At 39.3% G+C, this 19,735-nt stretch overlaps 1 protein-coding gene across 1 annotated transcript in view; it reads right to left on the bottom strand.

Annotated features, from left to right (window-relative positions):
• LOC120524962 (alpha-2,8-sialyltransferase 8F-like) overlaps positions 1-16,793 on the bottom strand; it is a 147,833-nt gene extending 131,040 nt beyond the window's left edge. The window contains exon 1 of the mRNA XM_039746873.1: positions 16,574-16,793. Coding sequence (XP_039602807.1) covers positions 16,574-16,635 — 62 coding nt within the window. The 5' untranslated portion in view covers positions 16,636-16,793. The remainder of the gene's footprint in view (positions 1-16,573) is intronic.
• Between the last annotated feature and the right edge of the window lie 2,942 nt (positions 16,794-19,735).

Genomic DNA, 19,735 nt, shown 5'->3' with positions numbered 1-19,735 from the left:
GGTGTCCCCTATCTATATATACAGTTTAGGGGATTTTTGTTGTGCCACTCTGCACCTTTTTTTCTTTCTTTCCTATAAATTAAACAGGGATAACTGGTTCAGTACTACAAAGATTTTTGCCATTCCAAACTGGTTGTCTTAGGGAGAGGAATGTCTGTCTCACTGCTTAGGTCACATTTTGGTTACAATAATCAGTCCAGCATAGCTGCTAGACAATTCACTATCCCTCAGTGACACACAATAGTCCATTGCACCATTATAATCCACACAAAACACTTATAATGGTCCCTATCTGCCATTCTTCATTTCGTTTTCTTCAAAATTTCTGTAATTCTCTGTCCTCTACCTAGATTATTTCAACCTTTACCAGTTCTCTCTCTTTAGCAACGGGATCTCCCTTTAATGCCCCCACCTTCTTGCAAATCTGTTCTTAGTAGTATTTTATTTTCATCTAAGATTCACAATCTTCAACACATTCAGTTTAGGATTGTTCATCACACTTTTTCTACTCTGTATCCCTCCCAAACTCCACCGGTCTTTGCTTTGTGGTTGTCTTTTGTTAAATTTCCCTTGACTGGTTTTAAACACTAATATTCCTTTTCTTCCTCCCTTCTTTCTTTCATTGGACCCTTCATCTCTCCCTTTCTTCTATCCAGCTGAGGTTATTCTGTCTAGGGACAATAGCTGCAAAGACATTTTTAGTTTCTCACTGGAAATGTGCATTTTTTCAGTGTCCTTTGCATCTTGGTGAGCCTCACTTTTCAATCTTACTCTCCTAGAACCTATCTGCTTCATATATTGTGGAAATTCAGTGGGGCTGGATGACCAGTGGTTGCTGTCAATCTCCTATTCCTGTTTCTTAAATCATAGATTTTGGCAAAGTTTCCCTTCTAGGTTTTCCTCTACATTTTACCTCTTTTAAAGGGCACATTTTATGGGAGGATGGGTGTTGGTGGGATTGAATTTATAACTGTTATAACTTCCTTGGCAATAGTTTTGTTTTGTCTGTTTATTTACGAGAAACTTATTATTGTCATTATTTCTGTTTTCATAGAATTGGTTATAATTAGTTAAGCTTTAGGCTATAAAAGAGGAAATAAAGTTCAAAGCTTGTGTCTGTATTTTTATTTATTTCTTTTAAACAGCTAGAAAGCTGTCTGTGCTTATCAGCTCAAGGCCACTTGCTTTCACTCGCAGCTTGGCCAAGGCCTCTCTCCCTGCCTGCCTGCCTGCCTGCCTGCACAGACACAGCATGAGGTGGTGATAAGCCAAGGAAAACATGTTTTATAAGAAAACAAGAAAACTTAGCTCTGTTGTCTCAAGAGATGCAGCTGCCTGAATCTATAGCCTTGAAGGATTCTTGTGCAATAGGAAGCAATTTATTGGTGTGGTCAGCTATCTTGGGTGTGGATCCTCCTGATTCAAACTCAATGGTGGGAACCAATCCATAAGCAAGGCTCAGCTGCTTGCACAGATCTTGGCAAGTTTCAGTGGATGACGGACACAAGGCCAGGTGAAGGGTATTAGGTAATAGTGGGCCTGAACATTGGGTAATGAAGAACCAGTGGAAGGAGAGTGTTGGCATAAACAATAAAAATTGTAATAAACATAAGCTCCTGCCAGACTGCTGGCACTCACTTCGATGAACTGAGTTGGCTTTGTGCATTTTCAATAAAGTCTTATTCTGATTGCTTATTTGGAGACTCTGCATGTCTTTTTCTTGAAGGTTTTTTTCCACTACACGTTTTCCTGCTTTTAGGGTTATTAACTGCCTACAGGTGTCATCATTCAAATATTTTGTAATAAATTTGCTTATTAAAATTATGGAATGTTAAAATTGACACAGATTTTGAAATGTATGTCTTTGTGAATTTCAACCAATTGACAACTTTTGAGGTCAAGTACTAATCTTGGACATGAAGACCAAGCTCGCAATCGGCATTCCAATTCATCCTAAAGATATTTAGTAGGGTTGAGGTTAGGCCTCTGCACAAGTCACTTTAGTTCCTTCAAATCCTTATGGAATAAGCTTTGTGCACAGAGGCACAGTCGTGCTAGAACAAAAAAATGGTCTTCCTCAAGCTGTTGCATCCATGAATGAAAAAGACTGGCATGAAAAGAAATGATTGGTGGGAGGATAAGAGTCTAGGGCTATTTCTCAGTGTTTAGGTACTTTTTTTCACAAAAAAGTACTTCTGAACTACAGCTTCGGAACCCTGGAAATACTTCTGGGTATAACATAAAAGGAGCTGCCTGGAGTTGGGAGGAGGAGAACAACACTTTCTATGAGAAGTGGAGTAGGCAGAAAGGAAGAAAGACTAAGAGAATTACTGTGTGTGACTTGTGTCTTGTACTTGTGGTTTTGGCAGTGGGAAATGCTTTTCAAGGAAGAGTTTCCCACAATAAAACTATTTATTTGAGACTTGTATCTACGAGGAAGAGTTTCCCACAATAAAACTCTTTGTTTATTCGAGACTTGTGTCCCAGCCTTTGTGTCGGGTGTTCAGGGAGCTGGAGCACATTCACCCTGGTGGCCACACTATAAAATGACAAGGTCACTTTTTTGATGTTAAAAAATCTTCTTACTATTCTGATCACTGAGCAAATGAAAGAAATTTCCATTTTTGTGGACCATAACCTAAAGGAAGTTTCAACTTCATCAGAATCCTATTGACCCTTACAGTATACAAATTCTTTGGAATGAAATAACCCACTGATTTCAATAACATGGATTGAACCGTTTTCTAAATGTGTACTTTTTCTTGCAGCCACTTATGAATGAGGTGTCCAACCATTGTTTGTGTATGTTGCAATAAACCCACAACTCAATCAAAAGCAACAGTGGTATTTTACATACCCAAGGGTATGTTGACTGCTTTCTTTAATTTGTAAAGTATATGATATGCACACATATATGCCAACGCAAGCTGTGTGTCACAGCTGAGTGAATCTTTTATTGGAGATTCTACCTAAGATGTGAGTTTCAGACCTTTTCAGTGATGCATAGTTGTCTGTGATTGGTCACTTGTACCATATATCACAGTTGTGCATAAAATACAGCTCACGATAGATAGATAGATAGATAGAGATAGATAGATAGATAGATAGATAGATAGATAGATAGATAGATAGATAGATAGATAGATATTTTATTAATCCCAAGAGGAAATTCACATACTCCAACATTAATGCACAACACACAAGATTTTATGAGACCGCATGTAGATTGTTTGGTTGATGTACAACAAGATTTGAAGTTTGTGCTAGGGAAATGTCTTCTTCTCTTCGTCTTATAAAATGAAGTCCTAGAAAAGTTACATAATGCTAGTGTTAAACAATATGAACACTTTCAGTCACATTTTACACTCTGTTTAGAATGACGCATTTGCTGAAGGACTCCATGCTTTACTTGATTTTTAAGTAATGCTGAGTACAACTTTGAAACAGCACAGCATGTGTTGAACTTTTACAATTCAAGCATCATGGGTTCAAATTTCCATATCTGATGCTGTCTTCTGCACATTCTTTTCTGATCAAACCTCTTCCAGTTTCAGTTTTTGCATACCCACTTGAAGTTTCATATGAAGAGCCCTTTGATCGACTGTCACTGCCCATCTTAACTTTTTTAGGGGCCATTCTTCTCTGTAATATATTTGTGTAGTGTCATGGCACACTGCAGCTCGCTGTTTCACATATGGACTTTTGTCTTCCAAGAGGTCGAATATCACTGAATCACACACTGTGTAACCTTTCACAGGGAATAGCTCTTTAATCAGAGATGTATTTATATACTGTAGTTGTGTGCCATGCTGTTCTTTGCAGTTTCTTGTGGGGAAACTCTCTCCCCCTATCTAATGTCACTGAATCATGCCGCACCATGCCACACTGCCGCTTGCAATTGACCATGGGGAATCTCCGCTTCCTTGATCCAATGTCACAGTATCACAGCATGTGAAGAATAAAAGCCGTTCAGCTAGAATCCTGTTTATGATATAATTAAATAACTGCTCCTACCTTCCCCAAAGAGATACGCATTGCCCTGCAATATATTTTAGCTTGTTTCTAATAGCACTCACTTCACTCCCTCCTTCTGAAATAATTACAAACAGGAAGTAAAATCAAGAGTGCGTTTTTTTAGAGGTTGAAACAAGCGTGATTAGAATTGGTGGAGGTTCATACCATCAACAAGTCTCCTGTGCTCACGACTCACCGAAGGCCTCCTGCAGCCATAGGTGCCTTCATCCTGCCTTGTCATCTATTTCTGATACAGAACATTTTGTTAAACTTACTTTTGATCGTACTTGATAATCACCCTCCCCTTCCTCCACAAACATGATACCAATGATTTATGCTTCTGTTATATCCCATGGGCTCCTGGCCACCCCTGTGTTACAGCTTTGTCACCTGCTCTTTTCTGTGTAGGCGGATTTTTATTACTTCCCAACTTTGCTTCTTCCTCTTTCTGTCTTTTACATCTGAATTTTGCTAATGGTTTCCTTCCATCCTGTCTAACCCTCAAAAAAAGGTGTTCCTTTTAGACACAGAAGCAACTGCCATTTAAATAACCTGTGACAAAAAGTCCCCTGAAGAGATGATACATCATTACTGGCTTCAGTCGGTTTCCATGTATAATTTTCATTGTTCTTTTTGATTCCGGCTGCTTATTTATATATAATCCAACAAGTCACACGAACAGGGATGGGTTTACAAAGGGTAGGGATGTAATCAGTGCAAGCGTATGACCCGCACGTACTGGGAATTTCTCGTTCATGGGGAACAATTGCAAGCCACGGTCTCCATCATGAATGGGGTTCAACGGCTTACCCACGCCTCCCCGCGCCGGGTAGACACACGTTGATCCATTCAGTGTAGCGCGCGTGCAGTACCGGACATACAAGTGCATCACAGACCTGTTAATGCTCAATCTCACGTGGCTGAAAGCCACTTGTCCCTCTAAGAATTTGGACGCCGACCGCTGTTGGGTTGTGTAACTATTTGGCAGGCGGGAGTCTCGTTCGTTTTTGGAAATAACCAGCCAAATCGCTCCACCAACTAAGAACTGCCATGCACCACCACCCACAGAATCGAGAAAGAGCTATCAATCTGTCAATCCTCTCCGTGTCCGGGCCGGGTGAGGTTTCCTTTGTTGAGTCAAATGAAGCGAAAGGCTCCACACCTGGTGGTGCCCTTCCGTCAATTCCTTTAAGTTTCAGCTTTGTAACCATACTCCCCCCTGAACCCAAAGACTTTGGTTACTCGGTGTGCTGCCCTGTTGAGGGACCTGCATTGGTGAAGCAGGTGAGATGGTAATGAAACAGAGGCACAGGGCTTATTGGTTTTTAAAGACTGCTTCCTTCATTGGGTTTTAACCAATGCACGGAACGAACCAACACACAATCGTCCGTGTGGCGCAGAATGGGAGGAGAGGAGAAGGACATCTACTCCACTCCCTCCGTCATGCTAGTCTGCTGATTTCTCGTTCAGTATACACCGCCTGCTGATGTGGCCACCTTCAACTGGTCACTCGAGTCGTTGTCGTCTTTCTACAGTTCAGATGCACTTGTGACTCACGTAGACTTTTCATTGCTCTGTGCGGTTTTGGCTGCCTTTCTATATATAATCCACCAAGACACCCGACCACGGTAGTAGCGAGGTGGGAGGGTGGTGTGTACAAAGTGCAGGAGCATCTAAGAAGTCGCATGTTTGTCGCAGATGCGAATTGCTGTGTGTAGCGTGTAAAACAGTTTGCTATGGTCACGCGGTCGTGCGTCATAACCGTAAACTCGTTTTTTAAAGACTGCTTACTTCATTGTGTTCTAACCTCAGTTGCAAAGAAATGTTTTAAGGATCCCATGGGATACCCCTCGCAAACCGTTTTACACGCTGCATATGGCGATTCACCTCCGCTAGAAACATGCCTCTATGAACAGTCAGCATGGGTCGGAGCTGCATGTTACCTCTACGACAGACGAATATAAATAACGCCATTTTTTCTGTGTCGTCGCGTCTGAGTTGCTGGGCGTGGCTCTGCGAGTTGTCGTCGTATCCAATAGTCTTGGAGTTGGTGGGCGTGGCTCCTTCCTGCGTGCGCCATAGGTGTCTCACTTGTCGGCAGCTTAGTGAATCCACGCCCCTTCTGGCATGCTTTCCATGGTCGTCTTGCCTTAGTGAATTATATATATAGATATTTGGCAACGAGGATGTCAACTTTTGGACTCTCGCCCCCTCCTGTGTTTCTCAAAACTCCGGGTGAGCCTGCAATACCGTTTAATTCTTGGCTAAGGATGTTTGAGAACTATGTGCTAACTCTTAATGACACGCCGCTATTGGATAAACGTAAACGTGCCCTATTGATTCATTGCCTAGGGACTGAAGCTCAGCGTATTTTCAATACTCTTGCTATTGCTGATGATCCATTCGCTGGTGCTCTTGCTGCACTAAAAGACTTTTTTATTCCAAAAGTGAACATTGTGGCTGAAAGAAGTAAATTTTGCCAAAGAGTGCAGAAGCCTGGTGAATCTACTTTGCAATATGTTGCCGCAGTGCGCGAGCTCATTGCTAATTGTGATTTCGGCGTGCTAGCGGATGACATGCTTAGAGATCAAATCATAGAGAAAACAAATATGCCTCGCATTCGAGAACGATTATTGCTAGAGATGAACCTTGCATTACAAAAAGCGATTGCTATTGCTGGGCAAATTGAATGTGCAGTGGCTGAAGCTAAGGCTATGGTTACTAATAATGAATCGTCTGTTAATGCTGTACACACAAATTCACAAGGTACGGGACGAGCGAGGCAGGAACCTGTTTTTAATGTGCATGCATCTGCAAAACAAACAGCAGCAGCAGCTCAGGCTTCAATTGCGGTCCAACAGAAAACATGTTATCGCTGTGGATCTCGAATGCACCTGGCTAATAACCCCAATTGTCCAGCAAAAGCAGTAAGATGCAGACATTGCGGTAAATTTGGTCATTTTGCTAAAGTATGTCGTGGTGCCACATCCACTTGTGCTGTGCAAGAAGTTACTGTGCCTGACCTTACTGTTCTTAGCATTGATGACACTACAGTTGCACAACGGAGGAAGGGTCTCTGGTGCACAGTGTCCCTTCAAGCTGCTTGCACTCAACCAGTTCAAGTAAACTTACTTGTGGACACTGGCTCAGCAGTTTCAATTCTACCAGAAGTATTCTATCGTCAACATTTTAGTAACGTACCACTTGTTCAGTCAAAAGTGCAACTAAAGACTTATATGCAGAAACTAATTCCAGTACTGGGATGTATTACTCTTTTCATTACAAGGGATTCAAACCATACACAAGCTACATTTTACGTTGTGCCACTGGGAGCAGCTTTGTTAGGCATGGACCTTTTTATGGCACTTAACTTGGAAATCAGAAATGGAAAAACTGCATCCAAGAAAATGCCCAATGACCCCGTATACAACATGACAGTAATGAATATTAAGAATGCTCATACATTAGGTGTGACTGATAGATTTATACATAAGGTTAAACTACGACATGAGGTAATACCTGTTCAACAGAAACTTTGTCGTCTACCATTTTCTGTCCGTGAGGCTGTCTCTAAAGAACTAAAGAGACTTGAATAGGAAGACATTATAGAGAAAACTGATTCGTCTCCTTGGGTGTCACCATTAGTAGTAATTAAAAAATATCAGGTGCAATACGGCTATGTGTAGACCTTCGTGAGCCAAACAAAGTTGTGGTGATAGATAGCCACCCTTTACCACACATTGAAGAAGTGTTCACACAGCTTCAAGGAGCTAGAATGTTCTCCACCATTGATCTTCGAAATGCTTACCATCAGGTACCTTTACATGAGGATAGCAGAGATATTACTGCATTTATAACACATGATGGACTTTTTTCGTTTTAAAAGAGTACCTTATGGTCTGGCATCAGCTCCAAGTGCATTTCACAGAATGATGTCCTTGATACTAGCAGGGCAGGATGGGGTGCAGTGTTACTTAGATGACATTATAGTATATGTGGACTCACCATCTGTTCATGAATACAGGTTACAAGCAGTACTTCATTGTCTTCATGACAGTGGGCTGCAGCTTAATATGGAGAAATGTCAATTCAGAAAAACTGAACTGACATTTTTAGGCCATAGAATTTCTTCTGCTGGCCTTCAGTCCAATGTTGAACACATAAGAGCAGTAACTGAAGCTCCACCACCTCCTGATATATCTTCTTTACGCTCATTTCTTGGACTTACTGCTTGATATTCTAAGTTCATTCCAAATTATGCCACTGTGGTAGAACCCCTTCGTGAACTGCTTAGGAATTCTGGACAATTTTCTTGGACAATTGTGGCACAAGAAAGCTATGATTGTACGATATTAAGAAACTTATTGCTACCAGTCCAGTGCTTGCAATTTTTGACCCTTCATTGCCTGCAATTGTAACTACAGATGCTTTGGATTATGGTATTGGTGCTGTTCTTACACAGAATCATGGTGGATTTGAGAAAACTGTTGCCTTTGCATCTCGTACATTGTCAGAATGTGAAAGATAGTACTCTACTATTGAAAAAGAGGCACTTGCTTGCATGTGGGCCACAGAGAAATGGCGTACCTACTTGTGGGGACGTCATTTTACCTTACGCACTGACCACTGTCCATTAACCACACTACTTACTAGCAAGGGGCTTGGACGAGCAGGCATGTGAATTGCAAGGTGGTCAGCACGACTTATGTCATTCAACTACAGTATTGAGTATAAACCTGGGCATGAAAATATCACTGCTGACTGCTTATCACGCTTGCCAATGTCTGAGACAGTATAAGAACAAGACCCTGACTTGGAATTTGTTGCACTGGTGTCTGTTGACTTTGCTGCAGTGATTGCAGAGCAGTTTCAAAGTGTTTGTGCCTCGTGCCCTATTCTACAAAAGGTCAAGACTTATATTATTAAAGGATGGCCTTGTACTTCAAAAGGACTTGAATCTGATGTTATTCCATATTTTAGAATTCAGACAGAGTTGGCGGTACAAAATGAACTTATTATTCGTGGCACTCATCTGGGTCATTGTCGCATCAGAATTACAGTCTAAGATGATTCAGCTGGCACATTCTACCCATCAAGGGATTGTACGAATGAAACAGAGACTCAGGGATTTATATTGGTGGCCTGGCATGGACTCCCAAGTGGAAGATGCTATCAAATTATGCACAACTTGCATACAGCACGATAAAACCGCTAACACAAATACAGCTCCATTACAACCAGTGCCTATCCCAAATATGATGATATTTGAATGGGTATCGCACAGGTTTAACTGAAATATTGTGTAAATGTTGGGTTCGTGATCTACTGGTCGGAAACACAAACACAGAATTCAATGGATGTTCCTCTGAGCGGGCTTTCTTTATTGCATGCACGCTGTCTCTATCTGATGTACTAAACCCCCAGTTCCTATCCTTCCTTTTACTATCTTATACTATACTTATAACTAATCACCACACGATAAACGTATTTGTGAAATTAAAACTACTTATAAACTTAGAACTCAGAGTTTTCAGAACTTTAAAAAAATCTTTGTTATACATGTTTAATTATGCCATCCATTCAGGGTTGCGCCCATCCCAGCAAGCATCGTGTGCGAGGCAGGAGCAAATCCTAAATGGGGCACAAGCACATCTCAGGGTGAATACGAGCAACACATACAGTAGCAGGGTCAATAATACATAACAAAACCCCACATCCTATATGAATTTAAAAGGAAACTGAAGCACGCCGAGTAAACCCACCAGAAAAACATGCAAATTCAAGGCAGAGAACACATGGGACCCCCTTGCTGCTAGGCAGCATTGCAACCACCACGCCACCGTGTACCCACATGCTTTAATACATTTCATCATGAAAATGATATCAAGTATTTATCTTAGCATTCTAAATGTTCAGAGAGCAGGAATATCATGAAGTGAATGTATTCTGTGCGGTGATCGCTGCCTGTGCCTCCTCTTACTGCTAGAGGATATCAGTTTAAGAAGCGTGTACCGATTAACATGGCTCAGGGAACACTTAACACAAAATATTTAATGTGCTACATAACTTATGACGGGGTTTTTGAAAATCTAGAAAATGAAACATTCATTTTAAAATGAAGTTTAGTTTGCGAAATTCTACTGACAAAAAAAAAAACTAAGAATAAAGTTGAAATGTCGACTTTAATCTCGACATAAATGGCAAAAATAAAGTGGAAATGTCGAGAATAAAGTCAACATGTCAACTTTAATCTAGATGTAAATGGCGAGAATAAAGTGGAAATGTCCAGAATAAAGTCAAAATGTCGACTTTAATCTCAACATTTAGTTTGTTTTTTTTTTCTTCACTGCCCAAATACGCTTCCGTAGTCTTTTAACCAAACACTGAATGGAAGGTGATATTTATATTAATTTGCATATTAAAATATGCAAAATCCTGGGAGGAATCAGGGTGGAACGGCAGATGTGTGCATGTGCATTACTTTTCACACTGACTGGGATTTATAGAGCTGAAGTGTGTGGAAGTTGGCTTATGCATGGCTTTGTGCATCTTAATTTTGTATGTGTACACACATTTCTACTTTGTCCATACTCCATGTTTCAGTGTGAATTCTACGCACAGTGTTATACATGAGGCCCCAGGTGTGGGAATGAAAATCAGAGGTGATGAAACCCTGAAGGCAGCAAAGCTGTCCACTGACTCACCATGCTGCCCATGGCTTGATAAAATAATAAATATAATCAATAAATAATAATGATAATAATCTGTTGAACATAAATTAGTAATCAACACTAGATAGGACCAGTCAACCAAAGGGCACACTAATTCACACAAATTTAGAACGAACAGTTAACCTATTACTTATGTCTTAGAGATATGGGAGAAAATACACCACAGGGATGCAAGGGGAACATGCAGACTCAATGCAATCAAGTACTCACTCTGGGATTTAAAACCAGTAAAGATAGACCTTAAGAAACTTTCTTACTTCCACCTCCGTAACATATTGCATGATTGCTCATTCTTGTCCTTTTGTAATCCTGAGAAACTCGTCCACGCTGTTATTACGTCCTCCATCAATTACTGCTAACTCCCTACTGACAGGTGCCACTTCAGATCTTATATCACAGCTCCAGATGATTCAAAACTCTGCTGCAAGAGTCCTTACAAAAACCAGCAACAGCGAGCACATAATACCATTCCTTTCTTCATCTCCTTGTTTCTTGCAGGATTGAATGTAGGTTTAAATGCGCCTGTTCACCCACTAAGATCTACTGATCCTAGCAGTCTTGTTGTGCCCCATAATAACCTGCACTTTATGGGTGACAGAACTTTGAGTGGTATAGCGCCCAGAATTTGGAATAATCTCCCGAAATTAATTAGATCACCTGACTCCATTCATTCTTTTATAAATCAACTTAAAATTAATCTATTCAGGAAGGCTTTTAACTTAGCTTTACCTCTATGTCCCGATGCTCAGGATTATTTGAATGTATGTGTGTTATATAACAAATGATGTTATTTGTTCAGGCTATTCTTTCAGTATTAAATTTAATATTTTTACTCTGGTGTATTGTCTTTTGTTCTATTTAATGCTTTGAATATCCTCAATGTTTGTGTTTTAATTAGTGTTCTATGCAGAAAATATTTGCATCCAATGTTACAAATACCATGCTGTTCTTTCTGAGACTCTGTGAAGGGCATTGGACATGGAAAAGGTGCTATATAAATAAATATTATTATTATTATTGTTATTATTACTAAATAAAATAACACACAAGATTCTCAAATGCTATTACTTCAATTCATGGTCACAAGGTAGTAGCATCTGTCCTGGTAGCAATCAGCACTGAGGAGAAATGAGTCATGGGCAAGGTGCCAGTCCATCACAGGGTCAACACCCATACTCCCCTACACTTCAATGGCCAATCAGGGTTACCAATTAACCTGACACACACATCTTTGAGGACTGAGGCAGTTCCCAGGTTGGGTTTTTTTCCCCCATGACTCTGTGTAATCACTGTGTCATTGTTCCACATGAGCTTTTACATATTTAGTAGGGAGCTGTAAGAAATTGAAGGAACTGTCAAGAATAAAAATACAAAAAGAATAGGAAAAACCTGGAGAATTTAGAAAATAACTTGTATGAAAGATGAAATATTGCTCACCATATAGAATACTAAAACTGAAAAGAAGCTGCCAGCCAGTGTAACTGGAGATTACAGCATTAGGGTCAATACCCGAAGGTTGCCATGTTCAGACCCTTAGTAAGTGTTAAGCTGCTTAGGGTCTATATGTAAAATAAGAAAATGTATTGAAACAATTGCACTATAGATTTGATATTGTAAAGTAGCTTAGGATGATGTTTCTCTATCTAAAGGTGCTATATCATTAAATACGTTAAATACAATAATGCTTCATATAGTTCAAATAAGCTGCTTTCTATGTTGACACAATCGGTCCAAAGAGGATGTCATATCTTATGCACAGTTGCTCACGCCATTCCAGCACACCTAAATAGTAAGTAGTAAATAGTAAAGCTGCAAAGCTACAATCAAATTTATAGACAACAGCCTAGCATGTAACAGTGTCGTATCATCAAAGACAATCACCACATTTCTGGATTTGTGACTCAAGACTTAAGAGTTGTTGTTTGGAGAGTTTGTATATAATGTTTTGCTTTGGTATTTTGTAGATCTTGATTTTTGCTTCTGTTATTGTATTTTCCTTGTGGATTTCATACTGGGACTTGCTTACCTTGGATTGCCTCTGTGGGAAATCCTTTTTGCCTGTTTTTTTGCTTGTTTGAGCATTTTGGTATATATATATATATATATATATATATATATATATATATATATATATATATATATATATATATATATATATATATATATATGGCATAATATAAGGCATTTCTGTATTTTCTGTGTTAGCTACTGTGTGAATGTAGTGAGAAGTCAAGCAAAATGACCCCTTTTATTGGCTAACTAAAAAGATTACAATATGCAAACTTTTGAGGCTGCTCGGGCCCTTTATTCAGGCAAGAAGTAACCTCACATCTTGTAATAATTACATCTTGCCTGAAGAAGGGGCCTGAGTTGCCTCGAAAGCTTGTAAGCTTACATATTGTAATCTTTTTAGTTAGTCATTTTGCTTGACTTCTTGAAATGTCAAAGCCAGCTGGCTTTTTTGGGGCCTTCTAGGCCAGACACCAGCAGGTACTCTTCTGAAACAAGAGTGCCTGCTTTATGGTCATTTTGTAGGTTTCAAACATCTTTTTTAATGGCTAATCACATGCATTAAAAGCAATTAATCAGCAGCTCTAAAAAAGGTAATATTAACAAAAAATACATTAATTATAGTAAACATATGAAAAATGAATGAATTAAGTTAATCTTTAAATGTACAGAAAGGGAAGAAAGAGACTACCCTCACGCTGAAATATGACACCATGGAGGGAGCAAACCAAATGGCAGCATTTTATCTATGGAGTGATTCATAAAGGTATTTACATCCATTCCCTAAAATAAAATTGTACATTGCTGTATTTAGTATTTGATACAGTGGAAAACAAAACTATATGGGACTGGTGTCTAATTATGCCAGAGAAATATTTTGATATCACCCATACATAGAAGAACCTATGAAAGCAGTGAGCCTGTACCAAGTTATTTATACTACCATAAGAGCGTAACGACTCAGGATTTCCTGAAATTAACTAATACAAATACAACATTTATTTATATAGCACATTTCCAAACAAAAAAGTAGCTCAAAGTGCTTTACATAATGAAGAAAAATAAAAAACAAAATAAGAAATTAAAATAAGATAACATTAGTTAACATAGAAAAAGAGATACTCAGGCAGGGTTTGTTACAAAATATAGCTGCGATTGTGACCAACAACCTGGATTCCTATAAGAATATGCCATCAGCTCTCCTGCACCACTTGATACTTCATAAAACTTCCTTGTTTTAATGAACAATCCAAGGAGCTGGAGAACTCTTCTGAAAGAACCTGAAATTTTCTTGTAACGTTCAAAATGTATAATTTTAGAATAACTCTTCATTGCTATGCTAAAATATCCTGTTATGTTACTTGCCTGCTAAAAACCACCAACTGTCTGAAAGTTTTTGCTTCAAAATCCTCCTTTAATAAAGGACAAGTGTCTGTTGGTCTGTCTATGTGTCTCTCCCATTGCTACACCTCTGTCATTACAAAAGATGGCACACCAGAAACATCTTAGTAATAAAATTCATTGCATCTGTCACTCTAACAGATGGCACATCACAAACATTACAATACTCCTCCCATCCATTATCCAACCCACTATATCCAAACTACAGGGTCACAAGGGTTTGCTGGAGCCAATCCCAGCCAACACAGGGCACATGGCAGGAAACAAACCCCGGGCAGGGTGCCAGCCCACCGCAGTAACAGAGTTATATAGGTAAAAAAAAATATATATATATATATATACAGTGGTGTGAAAAACTATTTGCCCCCTTCCTGATTTCTTATTCTTTTGCATGTTTGTCACACAAGATGTTTCTGATCATCAAACACATTTAACCATTAGTCAAATATAACAGAAGTAAACACAAAATGCAGTTTTTAAATGATGGTTTTTATTATTTAGGGAGAAAAAAATCCAAACCTACATGGCCCTGTGTGAAAAGTAATTGCCCCCTGAACCTAATAACTGGTTGGGCCACCCTTAGCAGCAATAACTGCAATCAAGCGCTTATGCGACAACTTGCAATGAGTCTTTACAGCGCTCTGGAGGAATTTTGGCCCACTCATCTTTGCAGAATTGTTGTAATTCAGCTTTATTTGAGGGTTTTCTAGCATGAACCGCCTTTTTAAAGGTCATGCCATAGCATCTCAATTGGATTCAGGTCAGGACTTTGACTAGGCCACTCCAAAGTCTTCATTTTGTTTTTCTTCAGCCATTCAGAGGTGGATTTGCTGGTGTGTTTTGGGTCATTGTCCTGTTGCAGCACCCAAGATCACTTCAGCTTGAGTTGACGAACAGATGGCCGGACATTCTCCTTCAGGATTTTTTGGTAGACAGTAGAATTCATGGTTCCATCTATCACAGCAAGCCTTCCAGGTCCTGAAGCAGCAAAACAACCTCAGACCATCACACTACCACCACCATATTTTACTGTTGGTATGATGTTCTTTTTCTGAAATGCTGTGTTCCTTTTACGCCAGATGTAACGGGACATTTGCTTTCAAAAAGTTCAACTTTTGTCTCATCAGTCCACAAGGTATTTTCCCAAAAGTCTTGGCAATCATTGAGATGTTTCTTAGCAAAATTGAGACGAGCCCTAATGTTCTTTTTGCTTAACAGTGGTTTCGTCTTGGAAATCTGCCATGTAGGCCGTTTTGCCCAGTCTCTTTCTTATGGTGGAGTCGTGAACACTGACCTTAATTGAGGCAAGTGAGGCCTGCAGTTCTTTAGATGTTGTCCTGGGGTCTTTTGTGACCTCTCGGATGAGTCGTCTCTGCGTTCTTGGGGTAATTTTGGTCCGCCGGCCACTCCTGGGAAGGTTCACCACTGTTCCATGTTTTTGCCATTTGTGGATAATGGCTCTCACTGTGGTTCGCTGGAGTCCCAAAGCTTTAGAAATAGCTTTATAACCTTTACCAGACTGATAGATCTCAAATACTTCTGTTCTCATTTGTTCCTGAATTTCTTTGGATCTTGGCATGATGTCTAGCTTTTGATGAGCTTTTAGTCTACTTCTCTGTGTCAGGCAGCTCCTATTTAATTTATTTCTTGATTGAAACAGGTGTGGCAGTAATCAGGCCTGGGGGTGGCTACGGAAATTGAACTCAGGTGTGATACACCACAGTTAGGTTATTTTTTAACAAGGGGGCAATTACCTTTTCACACAGGGTCATGTAGGTTTGGATTTTCTTCTCCTTAAATAATAAAAACCACCATTTAAAAACTGTATTTTGTGTTTACTTGTGTTATATTTGACTAATGGTTAAATGTGTTTGATGATCAGAAACATTTTGAGTGACAAACATGCAAAAGAATAAGAAATCAGGAAGGGGGCAAATAGTTTTTCACACCACTGTATATATATATATATATATATATATATATATATATATATATATATATATATATATATATATATATATATATATTATAATAAGTTATTATATTTTAATTCATCTTAGATGGGTAGAAGAACAGCTAGCCACTTGAATATTTTGGTAATTAGTTTATATAGAAAGTGTAAAAGGTTCTGCAGCATTGTAAATCTAGAGTATTAGGAATGCTGCTATGGGATATTGTTTGACTTTATTTGTTTTGGTTGATGTAGCAGCATTTGTACAAAATTTCAAAGGATCTGCAGCTTTAACTTACCCCATACAACAATTCAATAGCGTGATGTGTGTTCAAATAATTCCACAATCCAAATATCTTCATTTTAAAAGCTTTAGTAAAATTCAAAACAGTTCACACAAGAGAAAAATTAACATTACAAAGAAAAGAAAAGTTCTTGTTCAAAGAAAATTCTGTTTAATACTTACTAATCTTGTTTCACTTCTTTCTGTATTTGGTCATACATTCCTATTTTCAAATATTCATACATTCTTTAAAGTTTTGTAGAAAGATCAGTAAGGAGACAGTCAGAACACTGCATGCCAGTGTTCAATTTGTAAGCTAATCTAACAGTAGTCTAACAATGAGGCAGTTTCCTATCTGGAATACAGGAATTCCTGCAAACTGGAGTTTACAATAATAACTAAGAAAGTTCTATTTCATGTTAACTTACAGGGGATAAAAGATTATACCATAATCTAAATAACTATAGGTAACTAAAATTCTATTGAAATTAGCAGACACTATATGATTTTACATTAACTTCAACTTTCTAAGCTTGTCTCTTACATTTGATAAGAGACAAGAAGTGTTATCAATCAAATGCATGATGCAGAATTGCTTATTTAAGGCACGCATAGTTTCATAGGCTGTTTCTAAGTTATACCACTGTTTCCTGCAATTATGTCAGAAGGATAAGCTAATGTTTCACAGGATTTTTAATTTTATGAGCTCCAAAAAATGGCAATTTTCGGAAAAATTATAGCTATTGTGACGGACAGCCGAATCCCATGCCGCATACGTCCCGGGGGAGTCATTGTGGACATTGCAATACCTTCCCTGGGGAGCTTGGGGACAGTCTCCCTGGCAGTGGATTCCTCCTCAATCTCCCCCGTGGCTCCATGGGACATGGAGTCCACCACAGCAGCCCGGTTGGGAGATGGGGTGGCCGCTAGGTGAGGCGGCCTTCTGCTGCTATGCACCTAAAATCTGGAATAGCCTGCCAATAGGAATTCGCCAGGCTGATACAGTAGAGCACTTTAAAACACTGCTGAAAACACATTACTTTAACATGGCCTTTTTATAACTTCATTTTAATCGTAATTTAACTTAATCCTGATACTCTATATGTTCAATCTCCTCAAAATAACTATTCATGGTGGCTCTAAAATCGGTACTGACCCCTACTCTCTTTTCTGTTTCTTTTTCCGGTTTCTTTGTGGTGGTGACCTACTCAAAGCTTCATGATGCTCAAACAATGATGAACGGATTAAAAGGCAGAAGTCTACGTGACCATCATCATCATCAAGCCCTTCCGTGAGAATCCTAAATCCAAAGAGGACATTTATATTAGGTAGAATGCCCAGAGGGGACTGGGTGGTCTCATGGTCTGGAATCCCTACAGATTTTATTTTTTCTCCAGCCGTCTGGAGTTTTTTGTTTTTCTGTCCCCTGGCCATTGAACCTTACTCTTATTCGATGTTAATGTTGATTTATTTTTTATAATTATGTCTTTCATTTTTCTATTCTTTAATATGTAAAGCACTTTGAGCTACTGTTTGTATGAAAATGTGCTATATAAATAAATGTTGTTGTTGTTGTTGTTGTAGGGGGTGCTGCAGAGATCCAGCCACCACACTGGACGGTTTATCAGCCCCACCCGGAGGTGCAATTAAGACCAGCTGGTCAGGCACCTGGATCACTTCCGGGTGGGGTATAAAAGGGCCTGCCTCCCAGCAATCGAGGCCAGAATCGGGAGGAAGAGGACGAGGTTGCCTGGGAGGAGTGGTGGAGCAGGAAAGTTTTGGTTTGGTGGTAACTGTGTGTTTTGTGCTTGGACTGTGTTTGGGTTGTGTGGCACGGGGAAGGCGTGTCACACAGCTGAAGAAAATAAAGGAGCCTTTGAGTGAGAACACGTGCCTCTGCGTATTCTGTGCCGGGTCGGGCGCTATATAGCGCCTTGTTTACACTATAAAAGATTAGACAAATCAGGTGAAAAGAGAGAAGGGAAGGAAGAGAAAATCAAACCAAAAATACTTTGTGTCACTGCTGATGCTTCAAGCAACAAGACAGGTGTCACCTGGGCAGCTGTGTGGTTGATCTTCATATATTTAGAGAGCTTCAGGATGATCCTTAGGTGGGGTTGAAAAACATCTCAAAGATCTCACCTCTACTAACAAAGTTTGTCACCAAAGAATATTATGTCACAGTACTTCAGTTCCCCCCAGGCATCTATTTCTACGCCCTTCATTATCCAATTTAAAGCTGCAGGGATCCAGAACCTATACTGGCAGTTCTGGGCAAAAGGTAGACAATACCCTCCAGATTTGGTGCCAGTCAGTAGAAGAGGATCATTAGATAATTATTGATGAGTAAACAGAAAGAATGAATACTGCACTGCTGTCCCATGTAATAACATCATTTATCACCTATAATGGAGCTGGCCAGACAGATGTATTGAATTTTCTAGGTACATTTAATGGTACTTGCTGCCTATGACATTGGATTTTATTTATTTATTCATTTATTATTTACTTATTTATTTTGTACTGTTTTAATATGATAAGACTGCTACTACAGTCAGTGTGTGTGTGTGTGTTTGATCATTAATAATCAATAAGCTGCCCACCCAGGGTCACCAATTTTTAAGTTGGTTAATTAATCATCAGTCTTACCTTTGGCAATATTGGTAATTAACCAAGGCTCCTACTTTTTTTACCTTACATTTCTCTGTTGTAGGAAATGATTCTTTGGCCCTTCGGCTTATATATATATCAAGGTAACTGAGGCACACTCATTTTAAGAAACAGAATAATACAATTTATTAACAAACTCAATAATTATGAAAGTATGATAAATGTACATATATACATACATATAAGACAGGGTGCAGACAGACTAGACAGACTAACATATAACTTATAGGCTGGCTGTGTGGGTGTGTTTGTGTGCGTCCTGCGGTGGGTTGGCACCCTGCCCAGGATTGGTTCCTGCCTTGTGTGCCCTGTGTTGGCTGGGATTGGCTCCAGCAGACCCCCGTGACCCTGTGTTCAGATTCAGCGGGTTGGAAAATGGATGGATGGCTGTTTGCTTGTTATATAGAGTTTTACTTTATCTTGGCACAGATAATTTATTTATGATAACAAGTCTTTATGGAAAAGTCTGCTGTCATGTGAAGTTGTTGATTTGTTGTTGCTCCAGGTTCAAGTAGAAGATTCTTCATGTGTTGGAGTGCACACTTTCTCTTCTCTGTGTGATCATGGTCAGTGTTGTGCTGTTGCTTCCTCAGCTTGCCTTTGTCTTTTGATACTTAATAGTGAAAAGGCATTACTCATTCTGCCCCAAGAGTTCACTTCTTGAAGTCAAGACTT

This window comes from Polypterus senegalus, chromosome 3 (assembly GCF_016835505.1).
Source record: "Polypterus senegalus isolate Bchr_013 chromosome 3, ASM1683550v1, whole genome shotgun sequence".
In the NCBI taxonomy this organism is placed as follows: domain Eukaryota; kingdom Metazoa; phylum Chordata; class Cladistia; order Polypteriformes; family Polypteridae; genus Polypterus; species Polypterus senegalus.
Note: the sequence above shows the minus strand (reverse complement) of the source record. Positions and strands in the feature narration are given on the sequence as shown.